This window comes from Rhinolophus ferrumequinum, chromosome 21, assembly GCF_004115265.2.
Source record: "Rhinolophus ferrumequinum isolate MPI-CBG mRhiFer1 chromosome 21, mRhiFer1_v1.p, whole genome shotgun sequence".
In the NCBI taxonomy this organism is placed as follows: domain Eukaryota; kingdom Metazoa; phylum Chordata; class Mammalia; order Chiroptera; family Rhinolophidae; genus Rhinolophus; species Rhinolophus ferrumequinum.
In genome coordinates this window covers 36,038,008-36,060,041 of record NC_046304.1, presented here as the reverse complement: position 1 = coordinate 36,060,041, position 22,034 = coordinate 36,038,008, and the positions used below count along the sequence as shown (strand labels likewise).

Below are 22,034 nucleotides of genomic sequence, written 5' to 3'. Positions count from 1 at the left end.
GAAGCCATTTGGGTTTCCTAGAAAGCATCTAAAATTATTTTGTGCCTACCTCTAGGATTATTTTTAAGCCACATTGCTGTGCCATTTCAAATAATAAAATATTCTGATTATCTATTAGAACTGTAATTTCTTGGGTCCTGAGATTCTCGATCTTCTTTATCTGGCCCAATGGTTCTCAAACTTTAGGAAGCATCAGTAACACCTGGAGTGCTTGCTAAAATACAGATTGTCCCTCTTTCCCTCCATCCCTTCCACAACCCCAGTTCCTGATTCTATAGGTCTGGGGTACAGCCCAAGAATTTGCATTTTTAACAAGGTCCTGCTTGATGCTGATACAGCTGGTCAGGTAACCACAGTTTGTGAACCACTTATCCTCCTTTGCAAGCTTGGAGTACGATATGTATGTGCAGAAGGAAGATGAGGGAAATAGAAATCTGGACAGATGTCCTGTACACCTGGTGCTGCCCAAATCCTCTCAACATTCTATATATTCCTTTTTCTTTTCACATACCTACCTTCATGTTCCCACAGAGACAACAGCATTCAGCCTAGATAGACTGAAGCAAGGGGAAAAGTCAGTTGCTGGGTGTGAGTTGTTCCTTTTTATATCTAGAGTTGTAAAAGTCATGTGAACAATATATAGCAGGTCTATATTTTTAATTAATTTTATTACTATGTGTATTCAAGTGAGCCAAGTTGCTTAGTAGCTTAGTTTTTTTCTAGCATTTAATAATACTGTGAGTATACAAGATAAGGAGCTTAGGATTTCTAATATAAAAATGATTATTTTTTACTTTTAGTGGATTTGAGTTTGATATAGTCTAGTAGATTGGGTGTTTCGTGATACCATGTTTCCCTGAAAATAAGACCTATCCTGAAAATAAGCCCCAGTTAAGATCTAAATGAACTAAAACGGATGCATTTAGTACATTATGACAATGTTCCAGAAGAAGATGACATGACTATATTTGAATAAATGTAGATTGTTGTACATGAAAAAATAAGACATCCTCTAAAAAATACGCCCTAATGCGTCTTTTGGAACAAAAATTAATATAAGACCCAGTCTTGTTTTGCGGGAAACACGATACTATTTTGTACTTAACAAGCTTCGTGGGTTTTTTTTTGCAAAGATCTCAAGCTAACGATATATGTTGTGTGCCATCTAACTCAGCAAGGTCTCAATTTTTGATACTTTAGCTATTTTTGTAAGACATTATTTATGTCATCCATCCTTGATCATTCAGCTTTTTAAATACATAACTCCTTCATTCTTTCCTATAAGTGTACCCAGCAAAGAATGATTATAATGGTGTAGCATCTTAGAAACCTTGTCATTTGAGAAGTTAAGCTTGTTTAAAAAGAAATGTGACGGTTTCATTTTGAAAGACTGCCTTATAGAAGAGGAATATGATTTTTTTAATAGCTTCCACCAATGGGCAGATATTGTAGGAAAGCAGATTATTCTTTGATGTCAGATAATTTCCTAAAACATGTAACTGTCAGGTAGTAGCATTACTTTTATTATTAGATACTGTTTGCTGCACTGAAACTTGGTAGTTTCAGCTTCTATCACCAAGTCCTTTTGTTTTTTTAGAAATCCTTCTTTTCTCCAGTTTCTTTTTTTTTTTTCATTTCCACGGCCCCTGTAATCTTGCAAAGACTTGTGTCATCTTTTCCTTGAACTGTAATTTCAGTATATTCTTACGCTTATCTCCTTGCTACCAGTCTAGAGTTTAATTTCTTTAGGTTTCTCTTCTCCACAGGATTTTTTCAAATTTCTAGTCTGGTGGTCAAGTTTCCTTCATGACGTAACCCCACCATCCACTTAACAGTTCATTCATTAGATTTACTGAGTTCCTACCATGTATCAGGCCCTATGCTCAATCCTGGAAATATGATGGCAAACATGAAAGGCATGGTCCCTCACAGTGCTTTCCATTTAGCTGGAAGGTAGGTTTCTATAGTTATTAGAAAATGCTGATTATAATTACTCTTTAGATGTCTGAGATTGATGGGGAAGTACATTCTGTCCACTACTTCCCTACCCCTTCAAGTTTCCCTCCATTGCTTCTTATACTTTGAATTATGAAGTGCCAGGACCTACTTGTATGTGTGACTCCAAGCTTTTATACATCTTATCTCCCCGTTTTCCTTAGTTAACTGGCCTTCCCGTAAGATCCGGTTTAGATATCACCTGTGAGCAGAATTAGTTGTTTCATCCTTTGCTCTCATATACCTCTTGTCATTTTTTCTCTAATGATTAGTAAAATATTTGCTTATTTGTGTGTTCTTCATCGTAGAGCAAGAACTTCTTAAGTACAGAGATAACTTAATGTCTTCTTTGTATTCGTCGCCTAGAAAAGTACCTGGTGAACCTACAGTGTGTTCAGTAAATGTTCACTGCATGAAGTCAAGTTCATTGCAGCTCTGTATTACTTAATGGCAGGGACTGAACATATTTCAGCATCAATGACATATATATTTGCTGTTTTAATTGTGCTTTTTATTGGATATAGGTATTTGGGTTTTATTTATTTATTTTAATGTAGCTTGCTAGAGAAGCTCACCGTCATGGTACCCTTTGTGGAGGAAATGGTGGCTTTGTTGAATTTCCCCCCCCCCTTCTTTTGCCTCCCCAGCCCACTCTGGTTCAAGCCGTCGTTTCTCAGTCTAGTTGTGTAGGACACAGCTCCCTGGCCCATGCTGGTATTATGAGCCTTGCACTCCCCCCCAGCTGAGGCAGTCGGTCCCCAGTTGTCGGTTGGCCGCTCACAGCAGCTCATGGCAGCTCTCGGCTGCTGGCCGCTCATGATGGCTGCCGGCCACTCACGCTGGCCGCCGGCCACTCATGGCAGCACATCGTAGCCCATGACAGCACACAGCAGCCCATGGGTCTTTGTTGAATTTTGATTAATTTGTTAAATAATCACATCAAGAATGCGTATTGTGGTAGTTATGGAGTATCGCTTTTCTGCATGATACATACAACTCTGAAGAGAATGTTCCCTATTCAGGTTTCTGAGTATCTCCTTGAACAAGTAAATGTGAGTTAGATTTGGGGAATCACCTTACCTTAATGTCATTTTCAAATGGTCATTCTGTAGTGATGTGATTTTAAGCAGGTAAACCTTTTGTAATTGAGTTTCCTTATATGTAATATTAAGATTGGGGTAATACGAAGATTCAATACATTAATACATGAAAAACACTTAAAACAGTACCAGACACATAGTGTCATACTTCTGACTGCTATTAGTTTGTTTTCTCTAAAGAAAGGGAACAAATTAGATGTCTCAAAATTGTTTTTCAGTCTAAAGAGTCTCTGAAAATATGACCGACTTATAATACCCACTATACTTACTCACCTCTCTCCTGAGAAGATTACCTCTAAACTGTTGAATTGAACATAATGAAATGTTAAGTAATATTTGACATAATGATTTTGTTTTTGCAGATGTTCTCAAATAGTGATGAAGCTGTAATCAATAAAAAACTTCCCAAAGAACTCTTATTACGGTAAGTCTAAGTGCTAATTTTATGTTTTTGTGTGTGTGTATATCATATTTATCTATTTAAAAACTTGTAGACTTATTGCTAATTTTTATATATTATAGAATCTGGATTATCTGAATTTGTAAATTTATTGATTCTTTTGTTAAACAATCTTATTTCATATTTTCTAGATATGAATCAAGATTTTGAATGTTTAGTAACAAATTTCTCCTGCCCAGTTTGTACCTATATATATGATTTTATTTACTCGGTTTCCCTTTACCCTATTCTTGTATATAATAAGAAATAGGGATTGTATTTTATTTTGGTATGATATTGATTTTTTTGAAGAGTGATTCTAACCCATTCCTTCCCCCTGCTTATATTTGCAACATTATATTGCATATACTGAGGTGCTGTATAGAAGAGTTAGCAACCCTGTATTTTAAAGATAAAAAGACAAAAGTTATTTGAAATTCTTTTCCTTATTACGCTTGTGATTTTACCATTCTTATTTTTAATGTGTAAAAACTACATTGGGGGTTACCCATAACATGAAACTTACAGCTCCTGCTTTACATACGTCTGACTTAGGAATCACCTAGGAAGACACAGGCATCAGAGGAGCTATTTTCAGTGCTCATTATTTGGGCACCTAATCACACCATTCTTTGTTCACTTATGTGGAATATCATGACTGAGAAAGGTACATTTTATTTTGCAAATGTTAGAAGTTAAAAAGTTACTGTGCTCAGAGGCACCTACTTTTTGCTCTTAGCTGCTTCTGCAGTCTAGCCATAAACCAGCCCAATCTCTGCTTCAGGGTGGAACATAATCTCTGCCCTAAGTGTTGGTAAAGACGAATATTCCTGGCATTACTAAGTGTTTGTATGTCTGAGTCCTCCACTATATTGCAAGATCCTTGTAAGCAGGGACTATATCCTATAAACCTTTATGTAGTAAATTACACATTGGAGATACTAAGAAAAAAATAATTGAACTGAACTTGGACTGGATTTTTCCATAGAAGCAATGCATATGTACATGCTAGTTTACTATAGTAGAAAAAACAGTCCTAGACTACCTAGAGCCATTGGAGAATGTATCCTGTATGTATTGAGTAATATCTTGAATATCCCTCAAATTTCAGCAAAATTTTAGCCATCTCTAAAGAGAAATATTTTTTAAGTAGGTTATGTTTTTATTATAAATTGAGTATACTAAGACATACTTTAGTTTTTTTATCATGCCATTATTTTGAATATGAAGTATTATTTTGTACTACTGTAGTTTAAGACTCAATAAGATTTAGGGAAATGATTTGACTTTTTGGTAACTGGCCACACTGTTATGTTTGCATTTTTTCCATGAAACCCGAATTCCTTACTATGGCCTACAAGACTCCTTATGTGCTGGCACGGGAGTAACATGATCTGATTTATATTTTACTGGGTTTATATTTTTAAAGGCTTGGTCTCGGTACTACGTGCCAACCAGATTGAGAGATAGGAGTAGAGAGCAATAAGAAGGCTATGAAAGAAATCCAGGCAAGAGATGAGGGTAACATAGAAAACATTCTCTGTAATTCTTCAGGCTGCAGCATTGCCTGCCTCGCTCCTTTCTAGCTTTAGTCACTGTCTCTTTTCTTTTCTTTTTGAGATATAATCGATATATAACTTTAGTTTCAGGTGTACATGATTCAATATTAGTGTATAATGCGAAATGATCACAACAAATCTAGTTAATATCCATCATTACATAGTTACAAATTTTTTTTCTTGTGATGAGAACTTTTAAGATCTACTCTCCTAACAACTGGCAAATATACAATACAGTATTATTAACTATAGTCACCATGTCTACAGTTCCTGTATCATGTCGTATGTTACATCCCTGTGACTTATTTATTTTATAACTGGAAGTTTGTGCCTTTTGACCACCTTCACCCATTTTGCCCACCCTGCACCCCCACCCCACGCCACAACCGCCAATCTGTTCTCTGTATCTATGAGTTTGTTTTTTTGTTTTGTTTGTTGTTGTTGTTTAGATTCCACATACAAGTGAGATCATACAGGATTTGTCTTGATCTGTCTGACTTGTCTCAAATAGCATAAAGCCCTCAAGGTCCATCCATATTGTCTCAAAAGGCAAGGTTTCCATCTTTTTTATGGCTGAATATTACATTGTATTTATATCACATTTTCTTTATTCATTCATCCATTGAGGGATACATACTCCTAGGTTGCATCCACATCTTGACTATTGTAAATAATGCTGCAAGAAACATGGCGGTGCAGATATCTTTTTGAGTTAGTGTTTTTGTTTCCTTCAGATAAATACCCAGAAGTAGAATTGCTGGATTATATAGTAGTTCTCTTTTTAATTTTTTGAGGAACCTTCATCCTGTTTTTCATAGTGGCTGCACCAATTTACATTCCCACCACCAGTACACAAGGGTTCGCTTTTCTCTACATCCTTGCCAGCACTTGTCATTTCTTATCTTTTTGATAGTAGCCATTCTAACAGATGTGAGGTGATATCTCACTGTGGTTTTGATTTAGTCACTGTTTCTGACCTTACTCTAATAGCTGTCCATAAGCTATAAAGTCTGTCGTTGCCAGAAAGATAGTATTGTGAGGGATATTGGATGAAGAGGAATTCCTGTATCAACCAGATTTTGCTACCACAAAAACTCCTGAATCTCAGAGGCTTTTTTTCTTACCATTATATGAGGTTGGCTGTTTCTGTCTTACTGGGTCGACTTTGGGTCTATTGCACTTAGCTTCTCATCCCTAGAAGACTAAAAGAGCAGCCTGTATCTGAGGCTGAGGGCAGGTGCACAGGAGACCCAGGTCAGATCACCTAAGTGATTTTAAAGCTTCTGCTTAGATGTGGCATATATCATGTTCACTTAAATTTCATTGCCTAAAGCAAATCACATATCCAAGCCTAACACTGATGGGGTGGGGAATTATATAAGAGAGCATATGTGAATATATGGGAACAGTACTACAATTTACCATATATACACACGTATATAAATCTTCTCTCCTTAACTCTGCCTGCTCTCCTCACTCATCAGCATCGATTACAGTGAAGAGTTATATAACTCCATGCTAGCACTACCTTTGCCACTTAGCTTACTACCATGCGAGGGTGTGCTAGTGGGAAGAAAAGTTAGGAGTATCTGGCTCTTTTTCTAGGGTGTGGAAAAGAGTAGTCATGAGTTGAGAGGTTGGAAAAAGGGGGAGATTGAAGGATAGTATTTGCTGACTTCTCAAGTTGGAACACTGGAGATATTTTTTTCATAGCAGCATTTTTATAAATGAGAATTTGGTTCTAATTTATATGTGTTCTGTTGGAACTGACCCTTGTGTACATTGTCGTTTAAATTGGCTGCTTTCTAAGGTAAGTAGGGAACCTAACTAGCACATATGATACGACTTTTGTGAGGAAATGAGCTTGAGTTCCAAGCAATCGATTCTATACTTACCGATGGGAACAAATCCCTTCCTAAATTGGAGACAGTAAAATTGATATCCTGGGAAAGAAGGAAATGATTTGACACCATGAAACATACTACTTATGAATGTGCATTTAAGTGTATAAAACATAGATTTTGTTTAAACCATTAAAGACAAATAGAAAAGATGCTTCTTGATATCTTTGACATTACACTAAACATATGACAGTAGATCAGTATAAATATTAATAAATTCAATCTGGAGCATTTATAATTTACTGAAATTCATTGAATGTGTTATTTCCTTAAAAAGTTTAAATTTTGTTTAAAGTAAATAGCAGATGACTAGAAACAATAGGTGCCCCTGGGAAGGGAAACTGGGTAATTGGAAGATAGGAATAGAAGAAAAGATTACTTTTCATTAGGCTTTTCTGTATCTTTTAGATGTTCTTATTTTAACTCTTCATTTTGGAATAATGTCATACTTTACCAAAGTTGCAACAATAATACAAAGAGTTTTGAGAATACCCTTCCCCAAGAATTAATATTTTATATAATTAAACAATATAGTTATCAAAATCAGGAAATTAACATCGATACAGTACTAGTAACTAATCTACAGACCTTATTCAGATTCCTCAATTGTCCCAGTAACATCTTTTTTCTGGCTCAGGATTCAGTCCAGGATTACATGTCTCATTAAATTGTTGTGCCTGCTTTGTTTCATTTAATCTGGGACAGTCCCTTAGTTTTTCTGTCTTTCATAATCTTGATAATTTTGAAGAGTACTGGTCAGTTATTTTACAGAATCTCCTTCAATCTGGCTTTGTCTGATGCTTCCTTGTGATTAAATTTAGGTTATGTATTTTGGCATGCACACTACAGAAATTGTGTTGTGTCCTTCTCCATGTATCGTAATGGGAGGCACATAACGTCCATATGCTTATTACTGGTGATGTTAGCTTTGACCATTTAGTTAAGATAGTGTCTGTTTCTCCACTGTGAAATTATTTTTCTTTATTATTGATAAATATCTTGTGGGGAGAGATGTTGAGACTTATGTAAGTGTTCTGTTAAAATGCACTTGAATAAATATACAACATTTGGTGTGGTTAGATTTTAAGTTACATGTTACATCATTCAATTCAACATATATTATTAACCTACAAGGAGAGCAATTGTGTTGTTAGGACCATACTATTTCCTTGTAAATGCAAGGCCACAGCCAAGTTACCCGTGAATTAAGCAAGTGTTCTTGTTTCCTTTTAGCTTTAACTTACTGATTCTCTTCCCTTCTGAAACAGTTTATTACTAATGCAGTAGCAAGCTGGACTCTACTGTTTGCATAATGTGAAATTCAGTTAGGAGGGTTGACAGCAGTCTGTTTCAGAGCAGAGCCGCATGCATTTACTTAGGAGTACCTCTGGAAAAATGAATGTCAGTGTTTGTAAGACAAAGAGTCTTAGTGTGTTCTAAGAGCTGCTGTAAAGTGACTTGTTTCTCAAAGATTTCTTCTGTGGATGATATTAATAACTAAAAATGACATGAGGGATAAGATTGCTTGAGCCCACACATGCCCTTTTAGCTATAAAACAAAGTACAGTTTCAGAATGAGGATTATTATTACTTATAAGAATCTAAAATTTTTTCATTGTTTTTTCAACTGTTGGAGGTGTTGGGACTTAATTGTCACGTAATATATATGTGTGACTTGGTAGGAGATGAACTTTGTGAACTTGCATGGAAAGAATGAGTTGGCTGGGAATTTTTTCTTTTTTTTTTTTGGTCTATAATAGATAATCATGCTGTGTTGAGGGTCCCCAGGACCACCCCTAGGTTTGGTAATTTACTGGGAGGATTCACAGGACTCGGCATATTGTCATACTCATGGCTGTGATTTATTACAGGGAAAGGATACAAAGCAAAGTTAGTAAAGGGACAAGGTGCATGGGGCAAAATAAGAAACCAGGAGTAAGCTTTCAAGAGTCCTTTCCCAGTGGACTCACACAGAATGCACTTAATTCCTTCAGCAACAAGTTGTGACAACATAAGTAAAAATGTCTACCAAGGAGGCTCATTGAGCAAGTAGTGGGAACTCTACCAAAATCCAAGTTCTTAGATGCCATCCAAGGACCAATATTACGAGCAGGCTTTTCTAAGGATAGGCCTGCTGTGTTAACTCTTCTCTGCACACATACGATTGCATATTTGATTTGAGGAAGCTTACAACGTTGGTGATTTCTAGTAGCTTTTCATTCAGTTTAATTACTACGAATTCAGGATAGATGGTGTGTATGTGTTTCCTTTTTAAAGACATAATGGTTAATAAGAACATGGACTCTGGAATCTAACTCCCTGGATTCTGTCATTTCCTAACTGGAAATTTAGGATTTCAGTACCGGCCTCTTTGGGTTATCATAAGGATCAAAAGGGTTGATAAATGTAAAGTGCTTAGAAGAGTGCCTGCCACATACATAGTAAGTGCTATAAAAATGTGACGTTTATTACTATTAGTTCTATTTTTCACCTATAGACCATAAAATGATGTGATCAGGTTCTAAGACTCCCAAAAGTGATCATCTCTCAGCTTTGAGGTGCAAGTTAGCAGATGTTCCTAAGTCAAAGAACAGAAAATCTTACTCTTATCTAACATTTAGTTTTCTGGCCTTTTCAGTTACCCAGAACAAAGCAATAAAACAGAAAGTAAGCAGAAAGATCAAATGTGCATTTTACTCAGAGGGTGCCTGCCAGTCATTTCTTAGGCCCTATTTACTCTTTTTTTTAATTTTCTTTAGCCACATTTCGTACAAATTTGATTATGAGTTGTAGTAAATAAAATGGGATCAGAGAGTAATGCTGATAGAGGGCCCACTGAGTTTTAAGATGTGTCAATCCGACCATAAGGGAGAATATATAAAAACTGATAAATATAAACATTAAAAATCATTATAGTACAGGGCTGTTTCTTTAGTGAAAAGATAAACAGGTTTTAGTCATCCTTGAGGGTTTCACTGTATAGGATGACGGTTGTTCTTTATGAAAGCCACGAGGTATTAAAATAATTAAATTATATTCCTTTAAAACTTTTTCTCAGGGGTGGGAGAAGGGTTCAAGTGATATATTTTATTAAATACCAAGAAAAGTAAGTCAGCACGATTTGTTTTATACTGATTTTTAACAAAAATAGTTTATTATAACTGTTATAAATATTTATTTTTTTGGTATAACATATGCATGATACATTTTCACTTGTGTTTACTGTTGCAATTAATCTATATATTTTCTTTGGTGAGAAAATTAAAAAATGTATATTTTATTTTGTATTAGCAGCCAGATGCTAAAATCAAGGTTTAAGAGTTAGCACAGACCTCATTGCTGTACTTTGTATTCCTTCAACTTTATTTTTTAAAGACTTTATTTTTTTAAAGACTTTATTTTTGTAGGACAGTTTTAGGTTTATAACAAAGTAGAGAGCAAGGTACAGAAATTTCCCATATGCCTCTTGCATCATGATGCATATCCTTCACCATTATCAGCATCACTCACCAGAATGGGGCTTGCTTTTTTTTTTTTTTTTTTTTTAATAACGAAGGTTGAACCTACATTAATTGACACATAATCATCCAAAATCCATATTTGTGTTAGGGTTCACCTCTGATGTTGTAGATAGTCTGTGGGTTTGGACAAATGTATAATGACATATATCCATCATTACAATACCATGCAGAGTGTTTTTACTGCCCTAAAAATCCTCTGTGTTCTGCCTATTTATCTCTTTTCCCTCTCACCCCTGGCCACCACTAATCTTTTTGTCATCATAGTTTTGCCTTTTCCAGAATGTCATAGAGTTGGAATCCCCTTAAGCCTTAATATAGGAGCAGAACATTTGCTAGGGACCTGTGACGTACAAGGTATTATGTTGGATATGGAAATAAGCAAGAATCACTGTCCTCAAGAAGCTCACTGAGTGGTAAAAGAAAACAGACATCAAAATAATCAATATAGAGATATAAGGGAGGTTTGCCTAGACTATTACAGCAAACTCACATGTAGGACTTAAAAACCAACTTTGGAGAGATTAGAAGATGCTTCCAAGGAAGTGAGACGTACTTCAGGGGTAAGTAGTGACTAACTAGACAGAGAAGGGGAGTGAGTGAGAAGGACATCTGAGAGATTATTGTTTCCTCTTTGGACAGAAGCAAAGGGTCTTTGATTCAGATTATACTACAAGATTTGAGACTCAAGTGTTTTTGGTTTTTGTTTGTTTTCTTTTCATAATATACAGTATTGTAGTTTAGGATTTTTCCCCCTAAGATTTGCCTGACAAGCTTACCATCATTTGTAGTATTGTTTATCTTGGAGAATTTACAAACTTTGCACATACAGTCCATTAGAAAATGGGATGCTGCCTGTCTATCATAGCTTGTTTCTCTATAATTTCCGTTTGCTGTTTTAATGTTGCCAAGCTTAATATTCTATTGCCTGGAGGAACAAAAATTAAAAATACTCTGAGGAGTAAATTGGGTGTTTCATTTTAGCTCTGTCAGGGGGAGACTTCAGGCCTTGTTTGGCCCCAAATTTTCTTAGCCAGTAGCAAGCAGCTCTATGCTGCCTTGATATGGCAGTGATAGACTATTAGTAAGATACATATTAGACACACTGCCTCAGTGTTTGTCCTGTATATATGTGTACACACAGAGTGGTTTGTGTTTTCAGATTAAGAGCTACCTGGCTATGTGAGGATACTATTTTTTTTCAAGTCCTTTTTGTCTTTCTACCATTAAACATTCTAACACCAGGAGCTCCCTCCAGGCTCAGCTTGATATTGTGAAGCTAGTATAATAGCCCTAAAGTCATGTCTCTCTCTAGATCGGGGCTGTCCTGAGGACAGAGGAATATGGCTGATAACTTTATCCTAGAAGAAAACATTGTTTAGAAAATAATCTTAAGAAATCAGGCTCAATTTTATGAAAACTATCTAAAATTACTTTTTAATGATCACTTTGTTTCCTGAAGCTCATGTTGTTTTCTGCGTGTTAGTTGTATTATGGTTCAAGACTTGGATGTAAGATTTAGCTTGCAGAATACAGTGTGACCCATTTAGATGTGTGTGGCTGCTGTTAAGCCAGTGGCTCTTATTTGTATTTTTATTTCCCCCCACTCCTTTGAGATTTTTAACATACTTTTTACTTTTTATTTTCTAACTTTATTTTTACGTAATTTCAGATTTACCGAAAAGATTGCAAGAATAGTTTAGAAAATTCCCATGTACCTTTTACTTGGGTTCCCAAAATGTTAACCTTTACCCCACTTGCATTATCATTTCTGTCGTTTTTTTTCCTGAACCATTTGAGGTAAGTTGCATATGTGATGCTTTTTACCCCTCAAGACTTCAGTGTGTATTTTCTAAAAACAAAGATATTCTCGTACATAACCACTGTACAGTAATCAAAATGAGGAAATGAACATTGATACAGTACTATTATCTAATAAAGACCGTATCCCTATTTTAACCAATCGTATCATTAGTGTCCTTTGTATAATAGTAAAAGGGGAGAAAATGGTTTTTCTTCCTGATTCAGGCTCCAGTCCAGGTCACAGATTGCAGGTATTGCAAGTATTAGTTACTTGTACACCTAAGGAACTAAGTGATTTCATGTGCCACGTGGGATTACCAGATATGAATAGATCAGGTTTGCATAATTTCTGCTGAATATAATCTTGGTCAAAATAATACCTAACTGGAAGTAGTGGATAACAAGACCAATTGTCTGATGTGACCTCTCCATATTTGTGACAATAGGATTATTTCAAAAACACATAGAAAACTTATTTTTCTATTCTTTATGACCAGGTGTGTGCAGCTGGTTTAACAGCACTTTCCTCCTCAAAAGGTAGGGGGAATCAAAGTACAACCCTAATGTAAGGTTTACAGACATTGTTTCTGCCAGCCTTGGTTCACTTAGTAATAACGGAAGATGTCATCTTTGTGTTCACACTAATAACCAAGTGTGTACAGAGAACTCTTAGAACTTAGTCTATAGCTTATTCTTGTCTAAAGAATCAAAGCTCAAATAACTCCATGATAGCTACAGGTAACATACATTGCTTTTAGCAGAGTTCTCCACAGATCGTGGATACTAACTAATGTCATAATTATACCTGAAATCTTCTTCCTTAAAACAGAGGCCTAGTAAATCTGCATCTGTAGTTTGAAATAAAGACACTAGCATATAGTTTTAAGGAATAAGTCCTGAAAACTGATGGTCTCTTGTGAAGAATAAGAAGTATACAATTTTGAAAACGTGGTATAGTTTCTTCTAGAACGTAGACAAGTACCCTATAAATTCAAAGCAGGCTTAAACCCTTATGTGGCCAAAGAACTTTATCTAGTATCTTTAAAATGTTTTTTAACAAATAAAATATATATTACTCATGAACCCAACACTTTTAAAAAATATATAAAGTAATAAACAAATGGTTTTCTTATCCCTACTCTTTTAACAGCCCCCTCCAAAAAAGCCTGTACTCCCCTCCAGAGGTAGCAGACATGTACAATACTTACATGCATGTTCATGTATACATATTTTATATTTTTCAAAAATGAAAACATATAAATACTATTCTTGTTTCTGTTTCTGTCATTTAATAATCATTGACATCTTTTTAAGATCAGTTCATGTAGCTCTACCTCATTATTTTTAATGGCTACTAAGTACAATAGTCCATTGGATGAATGTACCATTATTTAAGCTTTTTTTTATTGATGTATATTAAGGTTATTTCTAACTTTTCCATATTTCAATTAATAATGCTGCCATGAACATTCTGAAAAACATCTTTACTCATACTTTTGCTTCTACAGGATACAGTATGTATATTTTTAATGGTCACTGTTAAATTTGCTCTCCAAGAAAGTTGTACCATAGATATCCCTGTGATATGAATGGAATTACCCATTTTGTTCTTTTCTCTCCAGGACCACTCTATGCTTTTTAACTTTTTAAATAAAAAACTATTAAAAGAGGTATTGGTTCAAGAAGGTTTGGGATGTTTATCATATGACTGCGAAGACAAAGGGAGTTGGGGTTTTATTTTATAAAACATTGCATAGGTAACCGTATCCCTAAAATCTACTTTCATTACTAATTTTAACAGCCAGCCCCATGTGCTCCTCCAAGGATTTAGTATTAAGGGTTTGGGTTTTTACTTTCTTTTTTTGTGTAGCAATAAGATTTATGTATAATTAGATCCTGTCTTCTTCCACATGATGTCTCAGAAACCTGGCCAGGGTCTTTTTGCTTTCTTGTTTTCCTCATCAAGAGTGAGGAAGGAGAAGCCTATTTTGCTTAAGCCTGAGCAGCCTAAAGCTAGGTCAGTTTTTCAACAATGTTGAGATCGTGGTAGACTTTTATTGAAGCGGTCAAGCAGGATCCTTTAATAATAGCAGACCCTTCATTGCATCTGTTTTCTTATCTCTTTGATCTTAACCATTCTGATTATGTACTTAGGTGTCCTCGGAATTATGTAAAAGGTTAAAGTGTGGAGAAAGGGACCACTGTAAACAACACAGCCTAAGATACCTAGCCTGAAGGCGATGAAAAGCAGAGAGCTGCTAAGTGTACTGTAGTTTATTATCCTGTCCTATTATGTAGACATACCAATACCATTTCCCCTTGATTTATCCTACAAATGCATATTTATAAGTATAGGGATTTTTTTTTTTAATTTAAGTTAATGTTACTGCCTTTGGAAGAATAAATACTCAATTGTGAGTCCCCCCCAAAAAAAAAAAATCACACTAGCCAAAATCCTGGCATCCTATCTCACCAATTCTTATATTTGGGGTTTTCCAGATAATTATCTCCATTGTCAACTACATAGAATACATAGAAGTCAAAGGTTACTAAATAATAGCAGCCATTTAGACAGACTGCTTGTGGAGTGGTAGAAGGGATTTAAGCACTGAAGCTTACCACATCTACCTTACTACTGAGCCAAATCAATCAAGACTGGGAAGACCAAGCTCTTACTACTTGAATAAAGGAGTACAGCGACTGTATTCATCTTCTCTTTTTTTAATGTACTCTAATGTCAACATCTAGGTGAAAAGCTAACTCATGGGGATCTTGACATTTAGAACCCCAGTCAGTACTTTCTAAGAAGGGAACTATGATTATTGGGATGTGTGCTACAGAGAGTCTCCTAAGTCTGCATTTGACCTCCAGCCTAATGTTTCATGTCTATCTATTGTGCTTTCCTTTGTGGAGAACCTCTCTGTTGAAAGGATACTAAAGTCTAACTAGGACTGTTAACCTGTAAAGTTTCTCACCTGTGCCCCTCCCCCCATGTGTAATATTATATTTATACAAATTGCTCAGGGATTCATGATGATTTGGCATATCAGCAATAAAAAAATGTTTTGTTGCATTAGGTAAACTTATTGTTTTAGGAATTGAGGTACCAAGATTGGGGGTATGTATATTTATTTGGGAGTGGAGTTGGTAGTCAGCATTGAAGAAGATAGATGTATTCTATAAAGAGAGTCATGAGAGGGGTAGCAGGTCCACCTCAAGGGAACACGAAAGGCATCCAACCTTTCATCTGTGACAGATGTACAAAATGTGGTATACACATACAATGGAATATTATTCAGCATTAAAAAGGAAGGGAATTACATGGTACAACATAGATGAGCCTTTTAAAGACACTATGCTACGTGAAATAAGCCAATCACAAAAGGCCAAATGCCATATGATTTCTCTCATGAAGTACCTAGAGCAGTCAAATTCATAAAGAAAGAGAGTGGAGTGGTGGTTGCCAGGAGTTAGAGAAACGGTAATGAGTTGTTTGTTTAATGGGTACAGAGTTTCAGTTTGGGAAGGTGAAAAACTTCTGGAGGTGGATGATGGTGATGGTTGCACGACAGTGTGAATGTACTTAATGCCACTGAACTGTACACTTAGAAATGGTTAAAATGGTAAATGTTATGCTATATGTATTTTATCTAAATAAAAAAAAAAAGTTTAAAAAACAAAGTATTATTTATTAAATGCACATAACTTTCTGTCTGACGTAATTTTTAACTCAGTTATTTCAAGTTCTAAAATGTGACTGACAGGCTCTATTCACTAAACAATAAAAATTTGTTCTTTTAAACTAACTCAGAAGCTTTTACTTGAATCTGAATCTTTTAAAATATATATTATGTTGTATATTTTGCCACTTGCAGAAGGGCTTAGCTTGTTACTCAGATCAAAATGATCTTTAAGGGTACTCATGAATAAGTAAGGAGGGCTTTAAGCAGAAGTGACTGATTCACTTTATTCCCAGGATGCTCTGACCTATTTTTAGAAGTGGCATATAGTGGAGAGAGTTATCAGACTTTAAGCAAATAAATTATTTCAAATAACAGTGCTTTAAAATAAATATTTAACCTCTGCAAGACTGAGAAAAATTCTAGGCAGTGTTTTCTGACATTGATGTGTTAAATGAGTATTATAATTTCCTAAATTAGAATTAAATATATATACAGACTTAACATTTTATAGTTGCTATTTTTTGGGTGTTACAATATTGTTTTATCTTTTTCTTCTTTATAAATGTAAAATTCTTTATAAAGATATTCCTCTCTCAGCCTATTTCTTTTGATAACCAGAAGTGTGACAATTGTTTTTTTACTTTAAAAAAAATTGAATCAGTTAGAAATATTTTATCATCCCTTGATGTAAGTAATTGAACTTGTAAGGTACTTATACGTATATTATCAAGTAAAAGGTTACTTTCTCCCTCTATGTTTTGTATGGGCAGTATTATCTTTATAAATTGCTCTACTTTATCATATAATAGTTTGTCTCTGTCTCTTTTTAGGATATTTTCTTTTCTGGATGTTGTTACCTTGTGTCGCTGTGCTCAGGTCTCCAGGGTAAGAATGGTTGACATGATTAGAGGGGCACCCCTTCCTAATATTGATGATATTAGTTTCTGTAGTAGGTGAACCATTTACTCGAGATGTTAGTTGTACGTTATGTTTCAAAGGATGTTGTTTTACCCATGGCGAAATTCTACAGTTCTATATGTACTGTCTCTAATTTTTTGGAACTCTTGAGTATTTGTATAATACAAACAGGAAACATTTAGAAGGAAACGCATTAAACATGCAAATTAAAAGGTAAAGCTTTACTCAGAATCGTAATAAAATAGTGTTTCATTGTTTTTTTTAGTTCATTTTATACATATGCACAGAAAGCTCTTGAGGTTCTAATTCTCGTGTTACCTTCCCCGTAGGCCTTCCTCAAAAAACAGTAGCTAGAATTTAATTTTTAAAAATTGTAGAAGCAAACCAGATTCCATTCTCAGTTTCTACATTATACTTAATTATCCATTTTCGTCAGTTGATATTGTTGTGACAAAACAGTGAAACATCATAATCTTATTGGCTGTTATTAATATAAAGAATAGTATCTCTCGTGTGGAAAAATTGCTTTAAGATATATAATAAATAACTGAATAAAATGAATGAGTGCTTATAATTATCTTTTTATAAACAGGACAATGGCTTTTTGCTTATTCATTTAACAACTGTTTATTATTGAGAACCTGCTGTGTACTAGGCACAATTCTAGGTGCTGGATATGTAATATGGTTATATCATAGAGTATTGCATTTATCTTTGCAGATGGTCCCAGTTTTCCTTCAAGTTACCAACACCACTCTGCAAAAAAAAACCACAAACATACAAAAAAAAAAAGCCATGAAACTTGCCATAGAAAAATTCACTGTGTCTTGCTAACTTTCATGTAATTTCTGCATCCTAAAAGCCATATTAAATCTGTGCATCAGCTATCTTGGAAACAATCAGTAGTATTTTGATGATTTCTATTAAATGATGTTTCTGTCCCTGGTACTTGAGTAGTTGCTGTAGCCATGCCTTGTACAAATGAGTGGAGCTTCCTTTCTGTCCCCATATGAAACTGAGGTCATCATTGAGAAACAAAATACTCAGGCCAATGTCTAAACCTGTTTAGTTGCAGTCTCATCTTAGGAATGTTGATTTGAGTGAGTTTTAATTGTTGTTTTCATTTGCAGGTTTCTCTTCCTTCTTAATAGGTTTTAATTTAAAAGAAAGGAAAGCACAGTGCCAATTTTCATTAAATCGGGATGGTAAATCAGTAGTTATCTTATTGTTCTCTGTACCTGAAGTATTTAATTAATTTGTTTAAAAAAAGAAAAAAACACTGGAGAGGAACCTGTCATTCCTAATTTTAGTCTCAGTTTGGCATGTTTCCTGCTTGCTTGAAAAAGTAGTATAAGGAAATGAGAAATATCAAACCAAATCAGAGGTATATTTAGCCCGAGAAGCTAGCAAACACATGAACTTTAAAAGTTTTATCTATAGTCTCCCATGGCTAGCCATTAAAGCATTGGAAAAACATGAAGCTACAAAAAGAAAAGTAACATACTGAACTCCTGAGAAAAACCTTAAAGATTTCTAGACTAATAACTTTGTTTACTTTCATATTCTTGACACTTCTTGTTGATTGTGTGACAGTTACCCTGGGGCCAATAAGTGTATCCACAATTTCCTTTTTTTAGAATTTCAGTATCAAATCTGGGTTTTGATTGTTAGAATAAGAAATAATATTCAAAGTTTATAACTCAACAATGTTAAGACTTGTTTACACTTCAAATTTAATAGGGAAAACTTTAAAAGGCTTTCCGATTCAACTACAGAATGATCCACAACAATTAACTCTTACTGGGGTCATTTTTCACCTAATCCTGAAAAGTTGAAACACGTAGAAACTTTCTTGCCTCCTTTTAGCTTACTGAAGAAATGTAAGAGAAGTCTTTAACTTACACTGTTGTAAAATTACCACTGAATCAAGCTAGAGGGAAAGATGAATTGAAAAACATCCCCGAGTGAGAAAGTGAGTAATGAGGAAAGCATTAAGGCTCTATCATTTATACGGAGAAGTGACATTGTTGTCTAAGTCCCACATTACCATATCGTAGTTTCAAGTCCTACCAACCTATACTATGGAGAGCGAATATATATTGACCATAGCAATACTCTGAGTACTGTCCTCTTTTCTTTGGTTTCACCCTCATCTTGATTCTAGTTGAGAGATAGAGTAACAGACTTGCTTTTCATCAGCTGAACTCTCATTTTGGGATTAGAAGTAGAATCTTCCCAGTTAGAAAACAGTTTCTGGCTGTGATGCTTATCACAAGCTGTCCTTTCCTCAAGCCCCTAAGTTAAGATGTTTTGTAGCTGTTAGTTTCTGTACCCACTCATTTATGAGATAATCTAATTGGAGAATAAAGTGTTTTTTTGTTTTGTTTTTTTTAAGGAGGGTGCAGCTCACAGTGGCCCGTGCGGGGATCAAACCGGCAACCTTGGTGTTACTAGCACCACGCTTTAACCAACTGAGCTAACTGGCCACCCTCGAGAATAAAGTTTGAATAAGAAATAAGGCAAACTTTTGGGGAGTTAATGGTGGGGGTGCTGAGAAATGTTTTGGTCAATTTCAGTTGTTAATGGATTGGATTGTGAATTTAAATATTGCTGACTTTTACCCTTTGTTTCAGCTCCTGCTCATTCTGTCTCTTTTTCTTTAAAAATAGGCCTGGAATGTTCTGGCTCTGGATGGCAGTAACTGGCAACGAATTGACCTGTTTGATTTCCAGAGGGATATTGAGGTACAATTATGTGGTGTGTGGCCCCATTTCTCTTGTTAGAATGTAATTACAGCATGGAACAGATTAGCCCCCACCGTACACATCTTCTTTCCCTAGAGAGATAAACTATTAATTTTAGTGCATATGAACTTCATAGGAGCCTGCAGTGTTCCCAAGAGCTTATTCAGTTTTTGAGAATGAGCAGAATTATTTTACTGAAATAATACTAAATTATTTGTGTTACTAGAACTAAAAAAACTTTAGTTTTGTGGTGGAAATGTGAAACTATGTTTGCTTATTGTAAGGAAGTCATTTTATATTTACTTATTGAAGAATACATCATTTTAACTTGTTGGGATATGGTATTTGCATAAATTCTTAAGATGAGCATTTTGTTTGGTTCTGTAGGGAAGCCTACAGATAGCTTTTGTGGAAAATGACAAAAGAATAAAGTCAGAGTCATTTATTGAATTGTTTTTGCTGGAGAGAGATTTTTTTTCCCCCCTTCTCACTTCTCCCCCATATTCTCTCTCTTAGTATTGCTATTATTTCTAAAATGGAGAGGCATAATGGTTTACGCTTTAGTAATTTTAACCAGAATTCGAGCTCTGTGGCCCTTGGTTTTCTCATCAGGACAGTGGAAATAATAGATTCCTCATTGTGTTACAAGGATTAAATAAGACTTACATTAGATTTTTTAAAAATTCTTTAATTCCTGTGCAACTTAATTGTCTTGAGGAACCATGTAAGAAGTTTTTTAATAGCCTCACATGAACTTTCCATTATCTACTAAAAGTTCTTTTAAAATAATACCAACTGACATTAAGCTGGGTTTTTATTTATGTTTTTCACAATTCTCTAATCTTCATGGATTTAAATGTTTAAAGTAACATGGTCCTCAAAATTATTCAGCAAGCTTTCATTAAGTTTTCATTGATTCTCTGCTGTATTTAGAGTACTATCTATAAACACTTTGAAAAGGACACAGAAATAGTAAAAGGAGTTAATATCCTTCAGTAGCTGCAGTTTAACCAGGAGGGCAGCCTTACCTTAATATAGTGACATAAGAGAACTACAGAGTACCTCTTTCTCAAATATAGAATATCTTACGGATTTAACAAAATAAATAACAATATAGGGTTTAGGCATGTTTCAAGTAGATGGGTTAATCAGGAAAGCTTTCTCACAGTAAGGTGAAATTTTCCTATTGCATTAACTAAGTCTTAAAGATGAGTAGAAGCCTTTTTGTTTATAAATTATTAAAAATGAGGATGGATTCTTTTCAAAAACAATGGTGGCTTATCTTTTTTTGACCTATCTTTTTTTACAGGGCCGGGTAGTGGAGAATATTTCAAAAAGATGTGGGGGCTTTTTACGAAAGTTAAGCCTTCGCGGGTGTCTTGGGGTAGGAGACAATGCATTAAGGTAACCACAGAACTACTGATTAACTGATCTTTTTTTTAAACTGATCTTCTTGACTGAAGTAAAGGAATCACCATCTCCCCCAGAAAAGGCTAAAATGGTTTTAAGCTATTTATAAAGAAAGTTAGAGCTTTCTTTAAGCTATTCTGAACCCAAATACACATACATTGCTTATAACACAAAAATATCCAGTAGTGTATGGTTTTAAGAATAAAACAAGAACAAGTGCCCCCTCCAGAAAAGCCAGACTCCCCATATTATAACTGGTTCTTTTGGAGCTTTGCCTAAATTTTGTTTGTTGATTGGTTTGTTTACTCAAAGTTAAGTAATTTTAACCTTGGTTGACAAAAAGATCAATGTTTAAAAGTTTATGGTTGAAAATTAATTTATTTGTAATTGTGAATCACTTTTGTACCAACATCCAATATTACCAATAATAACAATATCTTCTTTTATTTTTTTTAATGCCTAGAATTGTTTGCATTTCATTTCAGACCTTTTACTTTGTTTCTTTCCAATAAAGGACCTTTGCACAAAACTGTAGGAACATTGAAGTACTAAATCTAAATGGATGTACAAAGACTACAGACGCGTAAGTAGTTTATGTTTTGGAAGGGTAAGTCATAACCCATTGTGCCCTACTTATACTAGCTTTAAATGCATGCTGTGAAATATATTTAGCAAATTTCATTTTGGTTTTATAGAGGAAAGATATTTTAAAAGGAGAAAGTGTTTTCTGTTTCTAAAGTAGAAACAGAATAAAAAGTTTGTTTTGAAATCTGGCCCAAATCCTATCTTGATATTTTAAGTGAAACTTAAAAATTGTATTCAGTGAATATGCTATAGGTACACTATTGATATGAATTAATAGAACTACTTATATTTCAAGAAGATACTAATAGCTATCATTCAAATAATACAGTAAACAGATAATTCTATAAAAAGATGAAACTCTTAAACATGGGACTAAACA

The 22,034-nt window shown here is 34.7% G+C and overlaps 1 protein-coding gene and 1 non-coding gene across 2 annotated transcripts in view; one reads left to right on the top strand and one right to left on the bottom strand.

Moving 5' to 3' along the window:
* Positions 1–22,034, top strand: part of FBXL20 (F-box and leucine rich repeat protein 20) — an 84,769-nt gene that overhangs the window by 38,782 nt on the left and 23,953 nt on the right. Inside the window, 5 exon segments of the mRNA XM_033091213.1 lie at positions 3,458–3,519; positions 16,829–16,883; positions 19,586–19,660; positions 20,970–21,064; positions 21,585–21,653. Of these exon segments, the coding sequence (XP_032947104.1) occupies positions 3,458–3,519; positions 16,829–16,883; positions 19,586–19,660; positions 20,970–21,064; positions 21,585–21,653 (356 nt within the window).
* TRNAT-AGU (transfer RNA threonine (anticodon AGU)) lies at positions 19,329–19,402 on the bottom strand. The gene has a single exon. It is a non-coding gene; the product is annotated as a tRNA-Thr (tRNA).